Source organism: Pygocentrus nattereri, chromosome 20 (assembly GCF_015220715.1).
Source record: "Pygocentrus nattereri isolate fPygNat1 chromosome 20, fPygNat1.pri, whole genome shotgun sequence".
In the NCBI taxonomy this organism is placed as follows: Eukaryota; Metazoa; Chordata; class Actinopteri; order Characiformes; family Serrasalmidae; genus Pygocentrus; species Pygocentrus nattereri.
The window spans coordinates 25,246,204-25,266,222 of NC_051230.1; the positions used below are offsets into that span (position 1 = coordinate 25,246,204).

Sequence of the window (20,019 nt, forward strand, 5' to 3'; positions counted from 1 at the left end):
TCATGGGTCACTATGATCAGTTTAATTGAAATGAGCTAGAATTTATGTATAAGCAAGAATTTTGACTAAAGGCTTCATAATTCAGAAGATTTAAAATGCTTTTTCAAATGTTGCTCTAGACTGGTGTTTGTATGCCTTATGCTGTCCGCTTCCCCAAACAGTTTTAGGCCAAAAAGAAGAAAATTCCTAGCAAAACAATAGGGTTCCATGTAAATGTTATTAAGTTATGGGCAGAGGACAAGTGTGCAAAAACAGAGAAGTCTGAAAATTACTTTTAAAGATGGAAAGAATGTTGGACTGTTTCACTGTCACGGTAAGGGACCTCCAGAATGGAGGAACTGCTGTCGAAAATTTTAATCACTGAGAATATGAAGGATAAAAGGACAGACAGCAGCTCAGAAGAAGCTCTGACAGGCACTGAAGGTTGATGTTAACATGAATATCAATGTCACAAAGAGTTGTTGGAGAGTAGATCCTTCCAGATTCAAATTTTTGTACTAAATGTAGTATACTGCCATTACCTCCCTCATGAAATCATTAGCTGCTTTGTGCTTATACCTCTAATGACCAGGGAGATGGAATTAGTTTTATTCTATCCGTTTGTACATAAACAGGGGATGTAAACATTTACAGAGTGTGGCTAATGACACTGGCAGATCTGACTATGACAGCTTGACTAAAAGGAGAGAACCAGAAGGACACACAGACACGATAGCACTCTGAAACAGTTTGGCATCCCTCCGCTCCACCGTCCACAAACCTGAGTGACTGCGTGCGAGCAGGGGGGACGACAGCACCAGCATCTCAGTTTACTACAATTCCCTGTGTCCATGGACCCCTGGATCTGCTGCCTTTATCTAAGGGTGAACATTACCTACCAAAAGCTAGTGAGTTTTCAGCCTAGTTTTAAAGATTTAGACTGTGTCTGAGTCCCGAACATTTTCTGGAGGATCGTTCCAGAGTTTGGGGGCTTTATAAGCAAAGGCTCATCCCCCAGCTGCAGCCATAAGAATTCTAGGAACTATTACTAGGCCAGCACTCTGGGATCTAAGTAGTCGTGATGCTGATATGGGAAATAAGGTCTTGCAGGTACTCAGGAGCGAGCCCATGTAGGGCTTTATATATCAAAAGAATTGTATAATCAATACGGAATTTAAGAGGCAGCCAATGAAGCGATGATAGCACTGGACTGATGTGATCAAATTTTCTAGTTTTAGTTTGGACTAGTTGAAGTTTGCTTAAATTCCTGCTCGTACATCCTGACAGTAGTGCATTACAGTAGTCTAGCCTGGAGGTAATAAAGGTATGTAGTAGTGTTGCACTGTTAAATACATAACATTCACAAACAAGAATGATTTTAGAAGAATTTTAGAAGAAAGGAGAAGGGCATTAACCAAACATCTTAAGATATTCCCAGACAGAGGACCAGATTCGCCAGAACTTGGCTGATTGTTGACGCAGGTCAAAGTCAGCTTCTCTAGAGGGAGCAAGGACGAAAGCTGAGAAACCCACATCCTCACTGAAGGGGCCTGATGAGAGGACCAAAGCAGCAAAATACACCTCTTTGCCACAAAAACCAGCAAAATAAAAGCCCGTCTCATCCAACAGTCAGATGTCTCATCGAGCTGACTGTTCAACAGATACAACAAGGGAGACATAGTATACTGAATATCAAAAATGTCCTCCATAACAGAATGTACTGCCCTCCAAATTGAATTAATTCTGTCACAGGTCCAAAAAACAATGAATAAATGTGCCTTTTTGCATCTGGCATTTGAAACACAGGTCCGATCTCTCCGGAAATATCCTGTGCAGACGTACTGGTGTCAGGTAAATTCTATGAATGAACTTTGATGATGAATGAAAATTAAGCTCATGCACATTAATTGAGGTACAATTTGGGAATAGACCTGAACAAACAGAAGCCCATAAATCTTGATCAAATTCTATGTCCCTCTCCCAAATACCCTTTAAGTTTATCAAGGAAGACATAGATTCGTTGGACAACATAGTGTAAATCTTTGAAATGAAACCTTTTGAGTCATATTGTTTAGTGCATAGCAGTTCCATCTCTGTCAGACCCATTTGTAACTCCCCCTTACCTAAAAGAGACTGAATAAAATGTCTTAACTGGAGGTATCTAAAAAAAATCAGATTTTGATCAACTGTGTTTCTCCAAGATATCGGAAAAAAGACAACATGACTCTGTCCGAAAACAGACAAGAGATCCGTGTAATCATTTGTCTAAACCATTTAAGGAGTATATTTTGCAACTGAGTGGGCAAATCAGGATTAAGAGCAACTGGGGAAGACAGAGATAGGCATGTAGGTATCTTTAAATATTTTTTATAACGTCTTTCCAGGTCATCAAAGTACTAGATACAGCAAAAGAATCAGTAACATTTTTCAACTTCTCCACATTGTTAATAAATGGTAAGAAGTGGACTGGAAGAGGAGAGCATGTCATGGGCATGTCATGTCACCAGCTGTTGTGCTTGAACTGAGCTGACCAGTAATACAGCTGCATGTTTGGTACACCAGCGCCTCCCTTCTCCTTTGGTTTCAGTAAGTTAGTTAATTTAAGCCTAGGTTTTTATAGTTCTAGATTTTTAACTTTGAAAAATGACTATGCAAGTCTTTAAAAAATGAACCGGATAAATAAAAGGGAAGAGATTGAAATAAATATAGAAAACGAGGAAGAACATTCATTCTCAAAACATTTATCCTGCCAAAGAAAGATAATGGGATAGAACACCAGGCACCCAGATCAGACTTAATCTTATTCACAAGAGGCAGATAGTTTTTAGAGAGAAGGTTATTAAGATTTGGCGTTAGGAAAATGCCCAGATATTTGAAACCCCTCGGTTGCCAAATGAAATGGGAAATTGTCCCCAAGAAAAGATATCAGAGATGCAGAAGAACCAGTGGGGGCATTGAACGACAAAGCCGTAGACTTTGAAAGATTAATTTTATATCCAGAGAGTTTACTGTATTGATCGTTATTTAATATTACAGGAAGTGATTGAGCAGGATTAGAGATAAATAAAAGATAAAAAGATGAGAGGTGAAAGAGGACAACCTTGTCTTGTGCCTCTTTTCACATGTATAGTTTGTGACATTTGCCTTGATTAAAACTGTGGCCTGGGGCTCGGAATATAAAAGTTTAACTAGGTTAATAAAATTTGGTCCCAAATTAAATTTCTTAGGTGTGGCGAAAAGAAAGGCCAACTTCACGCGGTCAAAGGCTTTTTCTGCGTCAAGCGACAAAATAAGAACTGGGTGTTTGATGTATTTACAAAATCCACAATATTTACAAACCCAGTTTGATCAGGTTTCTTTTTTTTTTTTTTTTTTGCCCGCCAAGGTTAGGTGGTCAGTGCAGGTATGTGTGCGTGTTAGTCAGTGTGACATAGATGAAAGAGTAGACGGACTAACAAAGAGACAAACATACGTACATACAGTGTATCACAAAAGTTAGTACACCCCTCACATTTCTACAGATATTTAAGTATATCTTTTCATGGGACAACACTGACAATATGACACTTTGAAACAATGAAAAGTAGTCTGTGCAGCTTATATAACAGTGTAAATTTATTCTTCCCTCAAAATAACTCAATATACAGCCATTAATGTCTAAACCACCGGCAACAAAAGTGAGTACACCCCTAAGAGACTACACCCCTAAATGTCCAAATTGAGCACTGCTTGTCATTTTCCCTCCAAAGTGTCATGTGACTCGTTAGTGTTACTATCAATAACACACTCCGCCGAGAGGGACTCAAATCCTGCAGTGCCAGGCGTGTTCCCCTGCTTAAGCCAGTACATGTCCAGGCCCATCTGAAGTTTGCCAGAGAGCATATGTATGATCCAGAAGAGGATTGGGAGAATATCATGTGGTCAGATGAAACCAAAATAGAACTTTTTGGTAAAAACTCAACTCGTTGTGTTTGGAGGAAGAAGAATGTTGAGTTGCATCCCAAGAACACCATACCTACTGTGAAGCATGGGGGTGGAAACATCATGCTTTGGGGCTGTTTTTCTGCAAAGGGGACAGGACGACTGATCTGTGTTAAGGGAAGAATGAACGGGGCCATGTATCGTGAGATTTTAAGCCAAAAACTCTTTCCATCAGCTAGAGCATTGAAGATGGAACGTGGCTGGGTCTTCCAGCATAACAGTGATCCCAAGCACACCGCTCAGGCAACGAAGGAGTGGCTCCGTAAGGGCATTTCAAGGTCCTCGAGTGGCCTAGCCAGTGTCCAGACCTCAACCCCATAGAAAATTTGTGGAGGGAGTTGAAAGTTTATGTTGCCCAGCAACAGCCACAAAACATCACTGCTCTAGAGGAGATCTGCACGGAGGAATGGGCCAAAATACCAGTGTGTGCAAACCTGGTGAAGACTTACAGGAAACATCTGACCTCTGTCATTGCCAAAGGTTGTGTTACAAAGTATGAGTTGAACCTTTGTTATTGACCAAATACTTATTTTCCACCATAATTTACAAATAAATTTTTTTAAATCCTACAATGTGATTTCCTGGATTTTTTCTCATTTTGTCTCTCATAATTGAAGTGTACCTATAACGAAAATTACAGACCTCTCTCATCTTTCTAAGTAGGAGAACTTTTTTACTTTTTTAAATAAATCAGTGGCTGACTAAATACTTTTTTGCCGCACTGTATTAAAATGATTATTTACATTCATTCCCAAAAATAAATGAGCAAAAAAGTGTAACTGCGATGTAATGTGCCATCTTGAATAAATTTAAAGCCTTGAGTGCAACAAAACACACAAAAACACAAACACCCCTTCCCACCCTCTACCAGCCCTGTCCCCAAATGACAGGACACATCAAACGAAATAGGTCACCAGACCCATGCAAGGACAATGGCAAAATAACACTGAGAAAAAAATAAACCCCACACTCAGCAGACAACATAAAATAATAATGAAACAAGATGAGCATCGCTCCGGAATTTTACATTAAAGCAATATTTACCCAGATCTCAAAAGAAAAAGAAATAATAATAATAATAGCCCATTGAATTAGAACAAAACAACGTCATGCATCATAGTCTCTGTCACCTTACAGACAGATAAGAGATCTGGGGGAAAGGCTTCCTCCAACATCATCTATAAAGAGGTTACGACAAACACCAAATTAGCTGCATTTCCAAAAAAGTTACATATCTTTGTCCATGTTGATCAAAAAATCCTTGGCCGCTCCAGACGATGAAAACGGGCAGATCTCCCTGTTATGAATACATCAACGCATCACAGGATAAACGAATCCTCTGAACAGCTGGCGATCAGAAAACTCTTTCCTCACCTTGCTAAATTTGCGCCGTCTCCTGAGGACCTCACCAGATAAATCTTGGTAGAATTGGCGCTGGTTCCCTTCGTGCATCACCTGGTGTTTCTGCAGTGCAGCTCGGAGAACTGCCTCTTTATCCGAATAGCGAAGGAAGTGAACCAGCACAGTCTGAGGTGGAGCCCACGCGAGGGATCCGTGAGGGCACACTGTTTCGGGTGCGAAATCTGACGGAAGGTCGAGCCACTTTGGCAGAGACTCACAGAGAAATTTGGCGAGCGGCATAGGGCCCTCCGCTCTTTCAGGGAGGCCGGCGATTTTAATGTTTTTTTGCCGTCCGCGGTTCAAGTCATCAACTTTAGCCTGAAGCTGCTCCAACCTTTTGACGAGCGCACTCATTCAATTGTCGTGCATGCCCGTGCAGTTTTCCATGGCCGAGACCCTGTTCTCTGCCTTGGTTAATCTAGACTCGTTTGAAATGACTTTTCCAGATTGGTCATTAAGGGCTGCACACAGTGAAGAAAGGTTAGAGGTTAAAGTGTCCAGATGACTGTCAATGGTATCCAAACGTGCATCAAGCCGAGAGCCGATCGCACGAAACTCAGTCAGCAGGACCACGTGAGATGTTAATGGCGGTGGGGGTTCCTCGTGTTGTTCATGTGTTTTATTTCCTCGCTCCTCTGGGCGGCCGAGAAGATGAAAACAGCGCAAAGTCCTGTGACTCTTGATTCTCAGACATTTTAAGTCACGTTTAACATCAATCAGGTGGTGTTCAAAATAATTTTGGGGAGGATAGCGCCGAGAAAGAAAACTAAACAGAGCGGAGTGAAAACTCAAGCTGCCATTTTCCACTGGGTCACATGACGCCCCAGCTACTAGTTTTTTAAGGCTTTACATGACTTAGCACCTGCTTACATCACAGAACGTCTGTCTTGTGATTATAGATCTGCATTGCTAAATAAAGTCCTATATAAACAGACCATTAAATTACTGTTATTAAAGTAGAAATCATATCATAAAACTTTATTTGTAGTTCTCACTGTAAATTAAATTTTACTATTATACCCTTAGGCAGTACCAGGAGGCCTTGGAGAACTATAACAGTGTTGCCCAGCACGTAAAGGGTCTCAAACACTTCATCCACCTACTCAGCAAGATCACGAACACGCGGCATAATGTCTATACTGAAATGAGGAGGTAAGCACTTCAGTTTTATGATATTGTTAGCACTACTATTACTGTTGCTTGTCTCCTAGGGGTTGCAAGTAGTTGACTAATAAATCTGCCAGTCAGTGTAGTGGGCAGCAGTTGTCTAATCAGTGCCTGAAATACAGCTGGTATTAACACTGTAGTGAACAGGCAGGCAAAGAGCACAGAAACCATTTTGCTAGACTCAAAAAACAAAGTAATTTGTTAGGGTGAAATTGCTAGATGAAATTAAACCAATTCAACTGCAAGCTGTATATAAACCATACTGAAATACAGGCATGTATGTCGGAAAAGGTAGATTTTGAGAACTACGGTCTTTGAGAGGAGAGAGACATTTGACTGACACGCAAACCAACCAATCACACAAAGTTTAAATTGACAAGCCCATAACAAAAATCGAACATGCACAGGGATATATTGTTGCTCATTATTCGATATCTTGTTGCACTCTATGGCTTCAAACAAAAAATAGGAATAACTTGAAATGGAATGGCGTAAATGTTTTCTGGTTTAGAGACTAGGCTTGTATCTCACTCTGAAAGGCTTAATTTTAGAGATGCATTTAGCTTGATAAACAATTGTTTCCCATTGGCCTGATAAAATTGTGCACAGAAGCTTTGATAGCCTTAGACGATTGGCTATATGCACGCAAAGTGCTGATGCAATTCCGGGAAAATCTCAGCCAGCTACAACATTTCCGCTATTCGTACTGTTGCTGTGATTTTAGTTAAGTGCTGATATTGTATCAGGAAAATAAGTTTTAAGTTTCAACAAACCCATCGTGCTACAGCTGAACATTGTTGTGTGCCTTTATGTCAAGCCTCCAGTAAGTTTTTTGACACTGAGATTCCACTCTGGCTTTTTGGTAATATTAATCAGCTCTACACAGCTGCATGTCTCTTGACAAACTATGAAAACCCCTTGTAAAGCCTCAGGCAAAGAAGCCAGAATAGCACTTATATATTACAGTAGTTCCCAACACTTGTCCTGATGGATCCCCTGTACTGCACGTATTATTAGTGTTTCCCCTGCTGTCAGCACACCTGATCCAACTAATCAGCTGATTAACTTGACTTTCATCACTTGAAGTGGGTGAGTTTGGAACAAGGAAAATATTCAAATTAATTTAGAAAATACAAAAACAAGGGATGGGAGCATGTGATGTATTGCATTTACATTTAGTCACCTGATGTTATCCAAAGTGACATGCTCTGCTGGGCTTTTTTGAATACGGAAGAATTGTTAGCCTACCACCACCATCAGAGAATGTATATTGATTTAAAGACAAAATGTAAATCTTGTAAATAGCAATTATCTGTATATACTTGTATATACAGGAAATCTGTTTTATATTGTTCATTATTTTTATAAAACTGATGTAATTTAATTGAAATAATACTCAGGTTTTTTTTTGCCACCTACCTGTCAGTCCTGCTCTCTTACATTCCTCTAACAATCACCATAGTTTACACAAGATGACAAAAACACTCCAATGCTAGTCATGTGTATTTCTGTTAATCATTTGCTATATAAATTGTTACATATACAAATGAAATTTGGACAACAATAATAATTTTTAATAATAATAATGAAACAAGTTTAAATTATATATGGATACCAATTTAAAATGAGAACTCAATGCATGTTTACCTAACAGCAACATTTCATTGATGTAACAGCTTACTGAGCTCTAATAAATGAATGAAATCATTTTATTATTCACTAGTGTCAAACTAGTTTAGTTTATTCACTAGTATTTATGATAAAAAAATAAATGGAAGTAGGCACTTTTTACAATTAATTAAGCTTACTTTAAAGTCTATAAATCTATTTACCGGGAGAAGTATAGAGAAAACAATAAAGGAAAAAAAGGTCAGTTTTTGGGGGAAAATATGTGGGCTTAAGGTCAGAATAATGTACAGTCTGGTACAAAAGTGCTGCCACATGGTTGCACAAAGCTGTACCTGCTACACAGGAACACTGGCAGCTTTGTAGTATGGGAAGAAAAATATGTGAAAATACACGTTACAGTACATACTGTAAGTGCAGTTAAACAATGAAATGTTATTTCTAAACAATAAATTAGTGAACTTTTGTTATAAAGGGGAATGATTACAGGGTTGGCAGTACATGGTTCAGCGCATTGATATGATTCACAGATGAGTAAGGAAAATTATCCCAGACTAACCCTTAATTTTTCCCTAGTTCACTTAGTTCTGTTAGCTCAGTTAGTTCAAACAGCTTTTATTATAAAGGAGAACACATGAGTACAGTGAGAAGGCCGGGGGGGGGTGTAACATATGCACTACATGTATAAAAGCTAAAATTGTTGCTAAATAATTTATTAATCTCACTTCACTCATTTAAAATATCAAGGTTCACAACATAACACAATGGAAAAGAAGTGACAAAAACCAATCAAAAACCAAAAAAGCAATTACATTAGCAATATCTCACTGAAGGGATCCCTTAAATGTCAACACCCTTTCATTCCACCATCAGCAAATTTGAGTGAACGTGTGAGAGTAAGGCCCCAACAATCTCTGTTTATAGTTTATGTCCATGAACCCCCAGATCTGCACCTTTAATCTGGCTTGTCTAAGCAAGTAGGTTTTTAGCCTAAAATTAAAAGCTGAGACTGTTTGAGTTCCAAACACTGACTGGAAGGTTATTCCAAAGCATGTGCCATGTGTAAAAAGGCTCTACTCCGTGATATAACTTTATTAATTCTAGGTGCTAATAGCAAACTACCACGTTGTGATCTACATAGGCATAACAGATCATTATAGGAGAAAAGTTTGTTGAGGTACTGAGGAGCGAGGGCCATGTGAACTGGCAACTGATGTAGGGTTGACTGGCTGACATGGTCAATCTTTCTAGCCCTTGTAAGGACTCTTGCAGCAGCATTTTGGACAAACTAAAACTCGTCAAGGCTTTTGCTGGAACATCTAGACTGTACAGCATTACAATAATACAACCATGAGATAATAAAGGCATGAACTAGCCTTAGCCTTTACCACATCCAGTAGAAAGAGTGCCTTTCTAATTTTGCTAATGTTATGAAAGTAAAGAGGAATTAATCCTACATGGTTTTCTAACCTGTCTGTTAGCATATAGCAGTGTATCATATCAAATGCAACACACCTACAGAAGTATGTTTCCTTGGTCCAAGAATAATAATAAGTCATTTGTCAATCATTTGATCAATCAACCTTTATTTAAACTCAGAACAGGGAACTTTACAGTGTAGCCGAGCAGTACAGGAATTATGGATTGAGAAGTACAGTAGAAAAGAAAAATCAAATGCTATAATATTTACAGCATTTGGCTGATGCTCTTATGCAGAGCTACTTACAGTTTGATCAATTTACACAGGTAGGCAAAGGTAATGTTAGGAGTCTTGCCCAAGGACTCTTTTTGGTACAGTGTAGGGTGCTTGCCCAGATGGGGAATTGAACCCCAGTCTACGGTGTAGAAGGCATGTTACCCACAGCACTATATCAACACCAATACCAATTAAGTAATAAAAATCATAAAAGTAAAATTTATTGAAAGAAGGTAGCGGTAGACTTGGTAGTATTGTTAAATCAATAAACTTTTTAAATTATAACGTATCAAGTAACAGAGCAGATAAGGATAAAATAAATAAAAATGAATTGATGAAATAAAAGAAATAGATGTAATACAAAAAAATGACAATAATAAAATTAAAAGAATATTAATAAAATAATTAAAAAGAATGATGAAAAAGTAGAGATAAAAGTAAAAACAATAGCTAAGACATAGCTAACACATGTCAAAACTCATATTAAAAATGAAGTATAATCAAATAAAGCATAAAGATAAAGACTAAAACACTAGAGAGCGATGTTTTAGAGTTTCCTGTAATGAATTCCAGCTCGCTGGTGCACTGTAGCTAAAAGCAGATTTTCCCAGCTCTGTAATACCTCTCGGCACCTGAAGGGTGATCTAGTCACTGGAACAAATCTGATAAACTGCATTATTTAGACTGAGCATTTCTGTGGTGTACGATGGCTTATGGCGAGTAAGCGCTTTATAGATAAAAAGAAACCAATGTGTCTTCAGACGCACAGACAAAGATGACCAGGGGTCAGAAGTAATGAATCTTTAGTAATCTTTAACTTTAATTTCAAAGTAGTTACAGGTGCATATCTGTATCTATATCTTTGGGGCAGTCGTGGGCTGGAGGTTAGGGAACTGGCCCTGTGACCGGAAGGTTGCCGGTTCAATCCCCAGCGCCGACAGTCCATGACTGAGGTGTCCTTGAGCAAGACACCTAACCCCCAATTGCTCCCCGGGCGCCGTGGATAGGGCTGCCCACCGCTCCGGGCAAGTGTGCTCACTGCCCCCTAGTGTGTGTGTGTGGTGTTTCACTTGCATGGATGGGTTAAATGCGGAGATGGAATTTCCCCGGTTGTGGGATCAAAACAGTATCACTTATAACATACAGACGTGGACGAAGTACACAAACCATGTACTTTAGTTAAAATAGGGATCCCCTGAGTAAAATATTAGTCCAGTAAAAGTAGAGGTCCTCCCTTTAGACCTCCACTTGAGTAAAAGTACAAAAGTATTTGCCTTCATTTGTACTTAAGTATTGAAATATCTAAAGATAATTATGACTCTAATATCCTATTATCATTTTTTGTAATAAAACTCTTGCTGTATCACCTTATTTTAGGATACTCTAGTGTCATTTTAGAATACTTTGTCACTCTTGTAACAACAATATTTTAATAGAAAGTCGTTAATTAGTCTGACACTGATGTCTAATAAGACTCAAAAGCACAAAACACTGAAGGCAAACAATTTCCATTAGGTAGAACCAAGTGGCTCTGAAAAAAATTTCTATGAATAAGCAAAGTTTCGGTTCAATAATTATTTGCAACTTGGTTACAAGTTTTAATTTAATGAAAACTGTTGCTTTAAACACTGGTACACAAATGAGTTTTTATTTACTGTGCTGCATCTGTATGTCTCTGTTCATAAACATGAGCTATCCAAAAACTAATTTACTATACACTGTGTGCACAATTATTAGGCAAGTGAGTATTTTGACCATATTATCATTTTTAGGCATATTTTCTAACTCCAAGCTGGATAAACTTGAATGCTTAATGGATTTAAGCATAGCAGGTGATGTGTATCTGTGTAATGTGGGAGGGTGTGGCCTAAGGAGGTCAACACCCTATATCAAGGTGTGCATAATTATTAGGCAGCTTTTTTCTTTAGGCAAAATGGGCCAAAAAAGAGATTGAACTGACTCTGAAAAGTTAAAAATTACCAAAAGTCTCTCAGAGGGAACTCTTGAAGAACTCAAATGCAGAACTCTTGAAATTGCTAAGACATTGGTGCATATTCACAGAACCATCAAACGTTTTGTTGCAAATAGTCAACAGGGTCGCAAGAAACATGCTGAGAAAAAAAGACGCAAATTAACTGCCAAGGATTTGAGAAGAATCAAGTGTGAAGCTACAAGGAACCCATTATCTTCCAGTTCTGTCATATTCCAGAACTGCAACCTAGCTGGAGTATCAAGAAGTACAAGATATTCAGCGCTCAGAGACATGGCCAAGGTAAGGAAGGCTGAAACCCGACCACCACTGAATAAGACACATAAGCTGAAGTGTCTAGACTGGTCCAAGAAGAATCTGAAGACAGATTTTTCAAAGGTTTTATGGACTGATTAAATGAGAGTGACTCTTGACGGACCAGATGGATGGGCCCGTGGCTGGATCAGTAATGGGAGAGAGCTCCACTTCGAGTCAGGCGCCTGCAAGGTGGAGGTGGGGTACTGGTATGAGCTAGCTGACTTCAACCTTTTCAGGTTGAAGATGGGCTCAAAATCAACTCCCAAGCCTACTGCCAGTTTTTATAAGACACTTTCTTTAAGCAGTGGTACAGGAAGAATCTGCATCTTTCAAAAAGACAATGATTTTTATGCAGGACAATGCTCCATCACATGCATCCAAGTACTCCTCTGCATGGCTAGTCTGTAAAGGCATTAAAGATGAAAAAGTTATGACATGGTCCCCTTCCTCACCTGACCTGAACCCAATTGAGACCTTGTGGGCAATTCTTAAATGGGAGATTTACAGTGAAGGAAAACAGTACACCTCTCTCAACAGTGTCTGGAAGGCTGTGGTTGCTGCTGCACAAAAAGTTGATCGTCAACAGATCAAGAAACTGAAAGACTCCATGAATGGAAGGCTTATCACTGTTATTGAAAAGAAGGGTGGCTGTATTGGTCACTAATTTTTTTTATATTTCTCAGAAATGTTCATTGGAAAGCTTTGAGTTGTTTGTTTATAATTCTCACTTGAACCGATGAAAATAAAGTGAGATGGGAAAATGTGTTTTTCATTTAGCTGCGTAATAATTCTGCACCATTATAGTTGCCCAATAAATGTGCATATATAGATATTCTCCTAAGAAAGCCAAAACTTCTTTATTTTTCTTAAACATTCATGTTTGAGGTTTATTAACATTTTGGATTAACCGAGAGCACTGTAATTGGTCATTAATAAAAATAATCCTCAAAAATAAGACTTGCCTAATAATTGTGCACACAGTGTAAAATGAAATGATGTTTGTATGAAAGTCAGAAAAATTACACATCATAACCTGATTGGTGTGCTTGCTTTGCACATCTTTCATTTTGACATGTTGCATTTTTATGCACACATAAGCCAACAGGAATAACAGATTTCGCATAATGTAGTGAAGATATATGACTTTGAAATGTAGTGGAGTAAAAGTAAAAAGTCACCCAAAATGGAAATACTCCAGTAAAGTACAGATAAAAAAAAAAAAAAAAAAAAAAAAACTACTTCAGTATAGTAATGAATTAAATTGACTTGTTACTATCCAGCTCTGAAAACTTATCACCATAATGCAGAATAGGCATAGTGTTGCTTCAGTGATGTTTTTCCTTGTGTGCTTTGGGAAACATATTTTGTTATATTACAAGGAGCCAAGTTTTTGTCAATCGAACAGTACTAGATAGTGTCATCAACACACAAGTGTACTTTAAAGTCAACAATTGAGTGTCATTCATATAAATATTAAATAATAACGGTCCAAGGATCGAACTTTGGACCCCCTTTCTTATTGGAATTAGCTCTGATTTATTCTGTCCTAGGGCCACACGTTGCTCTCTATTGGGGTGATATGAGTTTATAATCCGGTTAGTAGCCCTGAGATCAAAACCAAAGTTTTATAGACTTTTTAAGGGTAGGGAATGACCAACTGTATCACAGAGGTCAATGAAAATGACAGTTTTTTTTTTTTTATCAATGGCACTGAAAAGATTGTTTAAGATGGAAGTAGCCGCAGAGATTGTGCTGTACCTTTCTCTAAAACCAGATTGGTACACTGATTGAATTTCTATGCAGAAATGCCTTGAGTTGATCATTTACTAAGGTTTCTAAGATCTTGGCCAAGCATGACGATTTTGAGATGGGTCTATAGTTAAGATCAGCAGCATCACCTCCTTTGTGGAGTTATGTGCTGTTTTCCAGATACTGGGAATTCTGCTTGATAAAATAGATTAAAAATATATTTAATATGTTCTAAAAGAATTGGGGTTACAATCCTTAGAAAAAAGTCCAAACTGTCCTCTCCTTTACTTTTTTTTTTTGTATTGATGGTGTTAAGTGCTTTGGCCACTAAGTGAGGAGAAAAGGATGAATTGTAAAGAGACCACGTCTTACAGCAGAATGGAAGTACGTGTCCAGCAACTGCAAAGAGAATGTTAAATGCTTGGCAATTCTCAGTCTGATCAGTAAATTGTTGACCATTAATTACAATATCATTTGTAATGGGCATTGATTCATTATTTAGCAAATTGTCTTCCAAAATTTAGAGGAATTTGTAGTTGAGTTTAGAAAGATCTGGAGGTAGAATTCTACTTTAGACTTTTCTGATGTAAGAAGTACATTTATTTCTTAGCTGCCTGAAGTTAAGCCCATAGTTTCTTTCACCATTCCAAGCCCATGCTTTATTTCTTGCATTGAGCAATGAAGATATTTCTGAATTGAACCAGGGGTTTGATCTATCTCTGATTCTCATGTTTTATAGGGGGCATGCTTATTTACCGGATGACAGGAAAGTTTAGCAAAATTGGTCTAACGCTAAATAGATATCCGGGATTTCAGAAGTGTAGCAGATGTCGCTGAGCGTCAGATCATTTAAAAAGCCTTGATCATTAAAATGTAAAATTTCTGCTAACCGCAATCCAAGAGCCTGACTTTATTGTACTGGTGCTTCTAATGCATCCAACAAGGCAGTGGTTGCTAATACCAGGGTCAAAGACACCTATAGAAGTAATTTTTCAAGGTGTATTGGATAAAATTATATTAGTGTTGATTTTCTGGGATCATGGAAGTTATGTTGTGTTGGCTCTGTAATTAATTGTGTTAGCCATAAATTTCCACACACTTCCTTCAGGTGATCGGATGCATTAATTAGCCAATTTAATTTAAAATAATCTAGGATTAGCGTTTCTGAGTTGATTTATGGATTTAAAAGCTCTGCTAAGTCATCAACCATGTGAGAGGATGCGGAAGGAGGTCTATAGAGCCCAGCTACCACAAAACTATTATTGCGTCCAGTGCACACTTTTAGGGCTAAGAACTCAAAACATTTATCTTGGAATAATGAGGAGTTTTTACTTGAATAACAGATTTACAGAGATAGCTGAATTATTATTTCTAATTTCAGGCAGTCAGTTAAGGTTAAGAGCAGTGTAAAACACATTGTGACAGAAAATCTGTGAGCCAAGCCTGCGTTCCTATAAAAAGATGGACGGTTCCAGAAAAGATTAAAATTGTCGATAAAACACAATTTATTTTCTACACAAGCTTCCTGGAGCCAGCTGTGCAGGTTTACCAAGTGGCTAAAATGATCACTGCCTCTTCCCAGGGAGGGGATTTGGCCAGAGATAAAAATCCTTTTGTAACCGTTTTTGATGGCATTAAATGGCTATTAAAAGTCTTTCTTCAGGAGCTCAGTTTTATCTTCTTTGTGTGTAATCACATTGCGAACATTTGCATCTTTAGCGAGGAAGCTAGGAAGTTGCTGTGTAATGTCATCTACTTTGGTGGTGGAGACTGCCACATGAGCGACCAGGAACAGTGAGAAGGCCGCCTGTCAGCATTCAGAGATGGTATCTAACAAGAAGGTCCTCTGACAGCTCCCAACTTTGGGATCTGATGAGGAGGCCTCACTTTGGCATCCAGCGGTGCATCCAGGAGATTGCGGGTGTCTGCTGAGAACTGCTGGAGAAGGGCACTTTAGCTCCACCGGGTGCGACCTCAGCGACCCTCCATGTGTGGCCGACAAAAGCACAAGAGGCGAGATGGAACAAGGTTAACCCCCTGCATGAGCATCTTCAAGCTCCTCCAAGGTGGAGAATCTGTTGCTCAGGGGGATATTATGAGCCAGAGGGTGCTGAGACAAGTGCCTACTGCCATGAGTTCCCACAGGCCATACTCCATGGCTCCGTCTGGTAAGGTGTGGAGCAGCTCATCACCTTGGATCCCACACCAAGTTGAGGCCAGGGATCTTCAAGCTGTGACGAGGCTGCGTCCAACCTGGTTACTGATGTCTGGGCCTGAGCAGTAGCTAGCATTGGGTGTAGTAGGTTCTCATCTTCCTTGATTTAGTACAAAAACGTGATTCTATCATCTGAGATAGACAGGTATAGCTTTCGCAACCATGCTGAGAGGGTAGGCATGGTGAAAAACTGAGAGTGAGAGCTGAGAGTGTAGGCATGGTGAAAAACAACCAGTATAAAAACCAAACAGCTCTGTCACTCACTGTGATGTGCTTGCTCTGTCACTCGCTGTAATGTTTGCTGTCACTCGTTGTGATGTGCTCACTCTGTCGCTCATTGTGATTCAATACAGAAATTAGTTGTTGTGCCACAGTTTTTTTTCTGAAATCTTTGATATAAATCGAAGAGTTGAGATTTGGTGTATAATTTGATAGCTTGTAGGGATCAAGTTTATTACTGATCCCTACAAGCTGACAGAATTTTTCCTGGGTACCTTGCTTGGTATTTCTGACAGAATCCCTAGGTAACTTATTGGAATTGAATCTTATATGCACATAGAAGTAGAGGAGGAAATAATTTAACCAGCTCTGGTTGTTGAAGTAAGGTAAAGAATTCCAACCTCTCTGCAGTAGTTACAGTATACGCAAGATCTGGATTAGCTTTGTAGGGCAGCTGGTTTGTAGCAGTTAGCTGTGTTTTTCGTAGATAGGTTCAGACAGACTGCCAATATAAGCTGATAGATCTAGGAGTTTTTCGATAAAGCTACTAGCTGTGGAGGATGTTATAGAATGTTTATCATGATTTTTTTTTTTTTTTTAAATATATATATATATATATAACCCTACATTTTGTACAGTGTCCTTGAGTGTCAAGAAAGGCGCTTTTAAATTTAATTTATTATTATTATTAATTTATTATGATAGCATGGCAGTGAACATATGATGATTAGAACCCATTTCATATTAGTAAAGCTCATGATCTGAGACTGCAGTGCTCAGTGGGAAATGGCTAAATGATCAACAACACTAAGAGTGTGGTTAAAGTAATGAGTGGGCCCCATTATATTTTGAGTGAGATACAAAGTGTGGTTTGTCAAGTTGGATGTCAAAATCTTCAGGTTTTTAAAAAAAATTTTTTTAGTGTTATTAAACTAGATAGAAAGTTAAATAATTCCTTTAAGAACTCAAAAATAGTCATGGTAGCCTGTAGACTGTAGTGAAAGTAAGTGAAAATTAATAAAAAATCATTCTTATTTGTTTCTTACTCGATCATTTATTTTATGAAAAAGAATTTCAAACGGGAATTTGTAGTCTGCTTTCTGATTAATACCTAAAGCATTTGTATAAATGGTTGCTATACCTCCACCTTGGCCATTTAACTGAGTGCTACATACATAATTGTAACCTGTGGAGATGTACTCTTCAGGCCTAATTCATATTTCTATGAGGCATAGATGATAAGGTATCATGATCAGTAAAAAGTTCATTTACAATGGCAGCCTTAGATGTCTGTTCTTTGATGCTTGCATGAGGAAGCTTTAGCATTAAGTTTAGCTTTGCGACTAATTCTTCATTTTCAATGCACTCCTCTAATTGTATAATCTTCTCCGACAAGCAAGACACTAACTTGCATTTCTCACAGAAGAAGCTAGTAATTTGGCTATCACTAGTGATGGAGGCGTAGCTGAACATGTTGCACTCAGAGCAAAGCAACAGTATGCTGCCTGCCATATGCTTTTAATTGATTTCTCAGCTGATATGTGTCATTTCCAATGTTTAGAAGATCCGATGCAAGAAAAAGTAGGCCCTGAAACCTTTGGTTGTAATTTATTGCGAGTAATATGTAACAACTAATTAAAAATTTCACAAAAAAAATCATATAGAGCAGGGGTGCACAACTCCGATCATGGAGGGTCAGTGTTCAGCACAGTTCAGTGGTTTACCTGCTCCAACACCCCTGATTACACTCATCTGTTAATTGCCAGGTTAAGTAGGTCTGTTTACATAGGGAAACTTCCAGACTGTGCTGGACACTGACCCTCGATGACTGGAGTTGTGCACCCCTGATCTAGAGGTTAGCAAGGTAGAGTGGAGAAAATTGCAACACCTTGTTTTAAAAAAACAAGAACTATGTCCAGAAACAGGAACTGCTTCTTCTATTATATTAAACAGCACAATATTTAAATAAATTTGACACAGTCAAGAAACTAAAGCTGGCAAGAGATTGACTTCTACATTTATCCAAAACATACAGTATCTTAATCCACAATGAACTATTTCCAAAAAACAGCTGAAGCACTTGAAATGTCTCACGGTCCACAGAATATCTTTGAAAATCTTTTGGTGTGTATTAATGCTATTAATGCAAAACGGATTTATTAAAGAACTCAAAGCTTTGTGGTAGCTTCTAGAATTTGTGAAAATTACTTAAACAAGAATAAAAATTTATCAAACTGGCTACAATTTTTTTTGCAAGCATTAACATCTGCCAAAAGGGATTTTACTAAGTAGTAGTAGTAGTAGTAGTAATAATAATAATAATAATAATAATTTTATTTATATAGCACTTTTCATGCCGGAGGCAACTCAAAGTGCTTTACAGACAGGTGGTAAGACATAGTTATAGAAGAGATCATTAGTATTTAATTAATATCAGAAGAAAATTGAATTGAAGATTGAATTAAATCTAAACACCATGAGACATTGTTTTAATTAAATGCTAATTTAAAGAGATACATTTTTAGGTGCTTCTGAAAAGTGAGCACTGAGCATGACTGTCTAATAAAAGGTGGAATTGAATTCCACAGTTTAGAAGCATAATAACTGAAAGAGGCCTCTCCATGTTTCTGTATTTTACAGAGGGTATCTGTAGAAGGCCACTATCTGCAGAACTTAGATTAGTATTGGTAAGTGGGGGTAGAAATCTCTAGATACCTTGTGATTCGATTCAGGTATTGATGTGATTATAAAGGTTGCATGTTTTTTCTATACAGATTTTCTATTTTCTCACAGTGTGAGGACTTGATACTTTAGTATCAAAGAAAGTAGTTGTAATGATTCATTTATAAATTTTTTTCCAATATCGTTTATTAATAAATCAAATAGAAGTGATGTGGCAAGTGAACTAGAAGACTTTCATTCACTGCTCTTGTTTGGAGCACATGAGACACTGACTTATCTGTGATAAAATGTGCTGTTACGGTGACATAAGATCCAGTGGCCCATGCAACACACGTTACATCTGTCCGACCCGTTTTCTTTAGTGATTTTGTAACTTTGGTTTTGATCTCTTTGTAGAGAGTAGGGATTGCTGTGTCACTAAAATATCTTCAAGATGGGACGTGTGCAACATGGCACGAAATCCCTGGTTCTCAGTGACTGAGCACTGGCGTTTAGACTGTAGGTCACATAGCAATGCAATCTCACCTAGGTAGTAGCTAACGAAAAGGCAAAGAGAAAGATTTAAGATGGAAAATCTTTTTTGTGGAAAACTGTCCTGGTGGAGATGGAAGGAGGAGCAGCTATAGCTAAAGCTTAAAGCAGAGCAAGTCTGCATTTTTGTTTATATTTTTTAGCTTATACTAGGACATTAGCACATGCTGAGACATATTGTATATAAAATGTTGTGGCTCCCAAGGTGGTTTGATTTTTGTTGGAAGGACAAACTGGCTCCTCTTAACATTTGGGTTGTCGACTCCTGACCCAAGTGCTTTGGTGATGTGCATACCACAGACTGTCCGGGCGCTGCACTTCCGCACTTCCAAGTTCCACCTTTTGTTTTCCTTTCAACATTACATTACAAATGTAAATTTAGGAAAATTGTTTGTGAATCAATTCATTTGTGAGTCAATCGCGATGCATCTAAGAAGCGAGTGCCCAACCCCACTCCTACTGGTAAGTAGGGCGTCCAAATATTTG

The 20,019-nt window shown here is 38.3% G+C and overlaps 1 protein-coding gene across 1 annotated transcript in view; it reads left to right on the forward strand.

Moving 5' to 3' along the window:
• si:dkey-119f1.1 (uncharacterized protein LOC557127 homolog) overlaps positions 1-20,019 on the forward strand; it is a 180,014-nt gene that overhangs the window by 128,088 nt on the left and 31,907 nt on the right. The window contains exon 23 of the mRNA XM_017723665.2: positions 6,388-6,513. Within this exon, the coding sequence (XP_017579154.1) occupies positions 6,388-6,513 (126 nt within the window). The remainder of the gene's footprint in view (positions 1-6,387; positions 6,514-20,019) is intronic.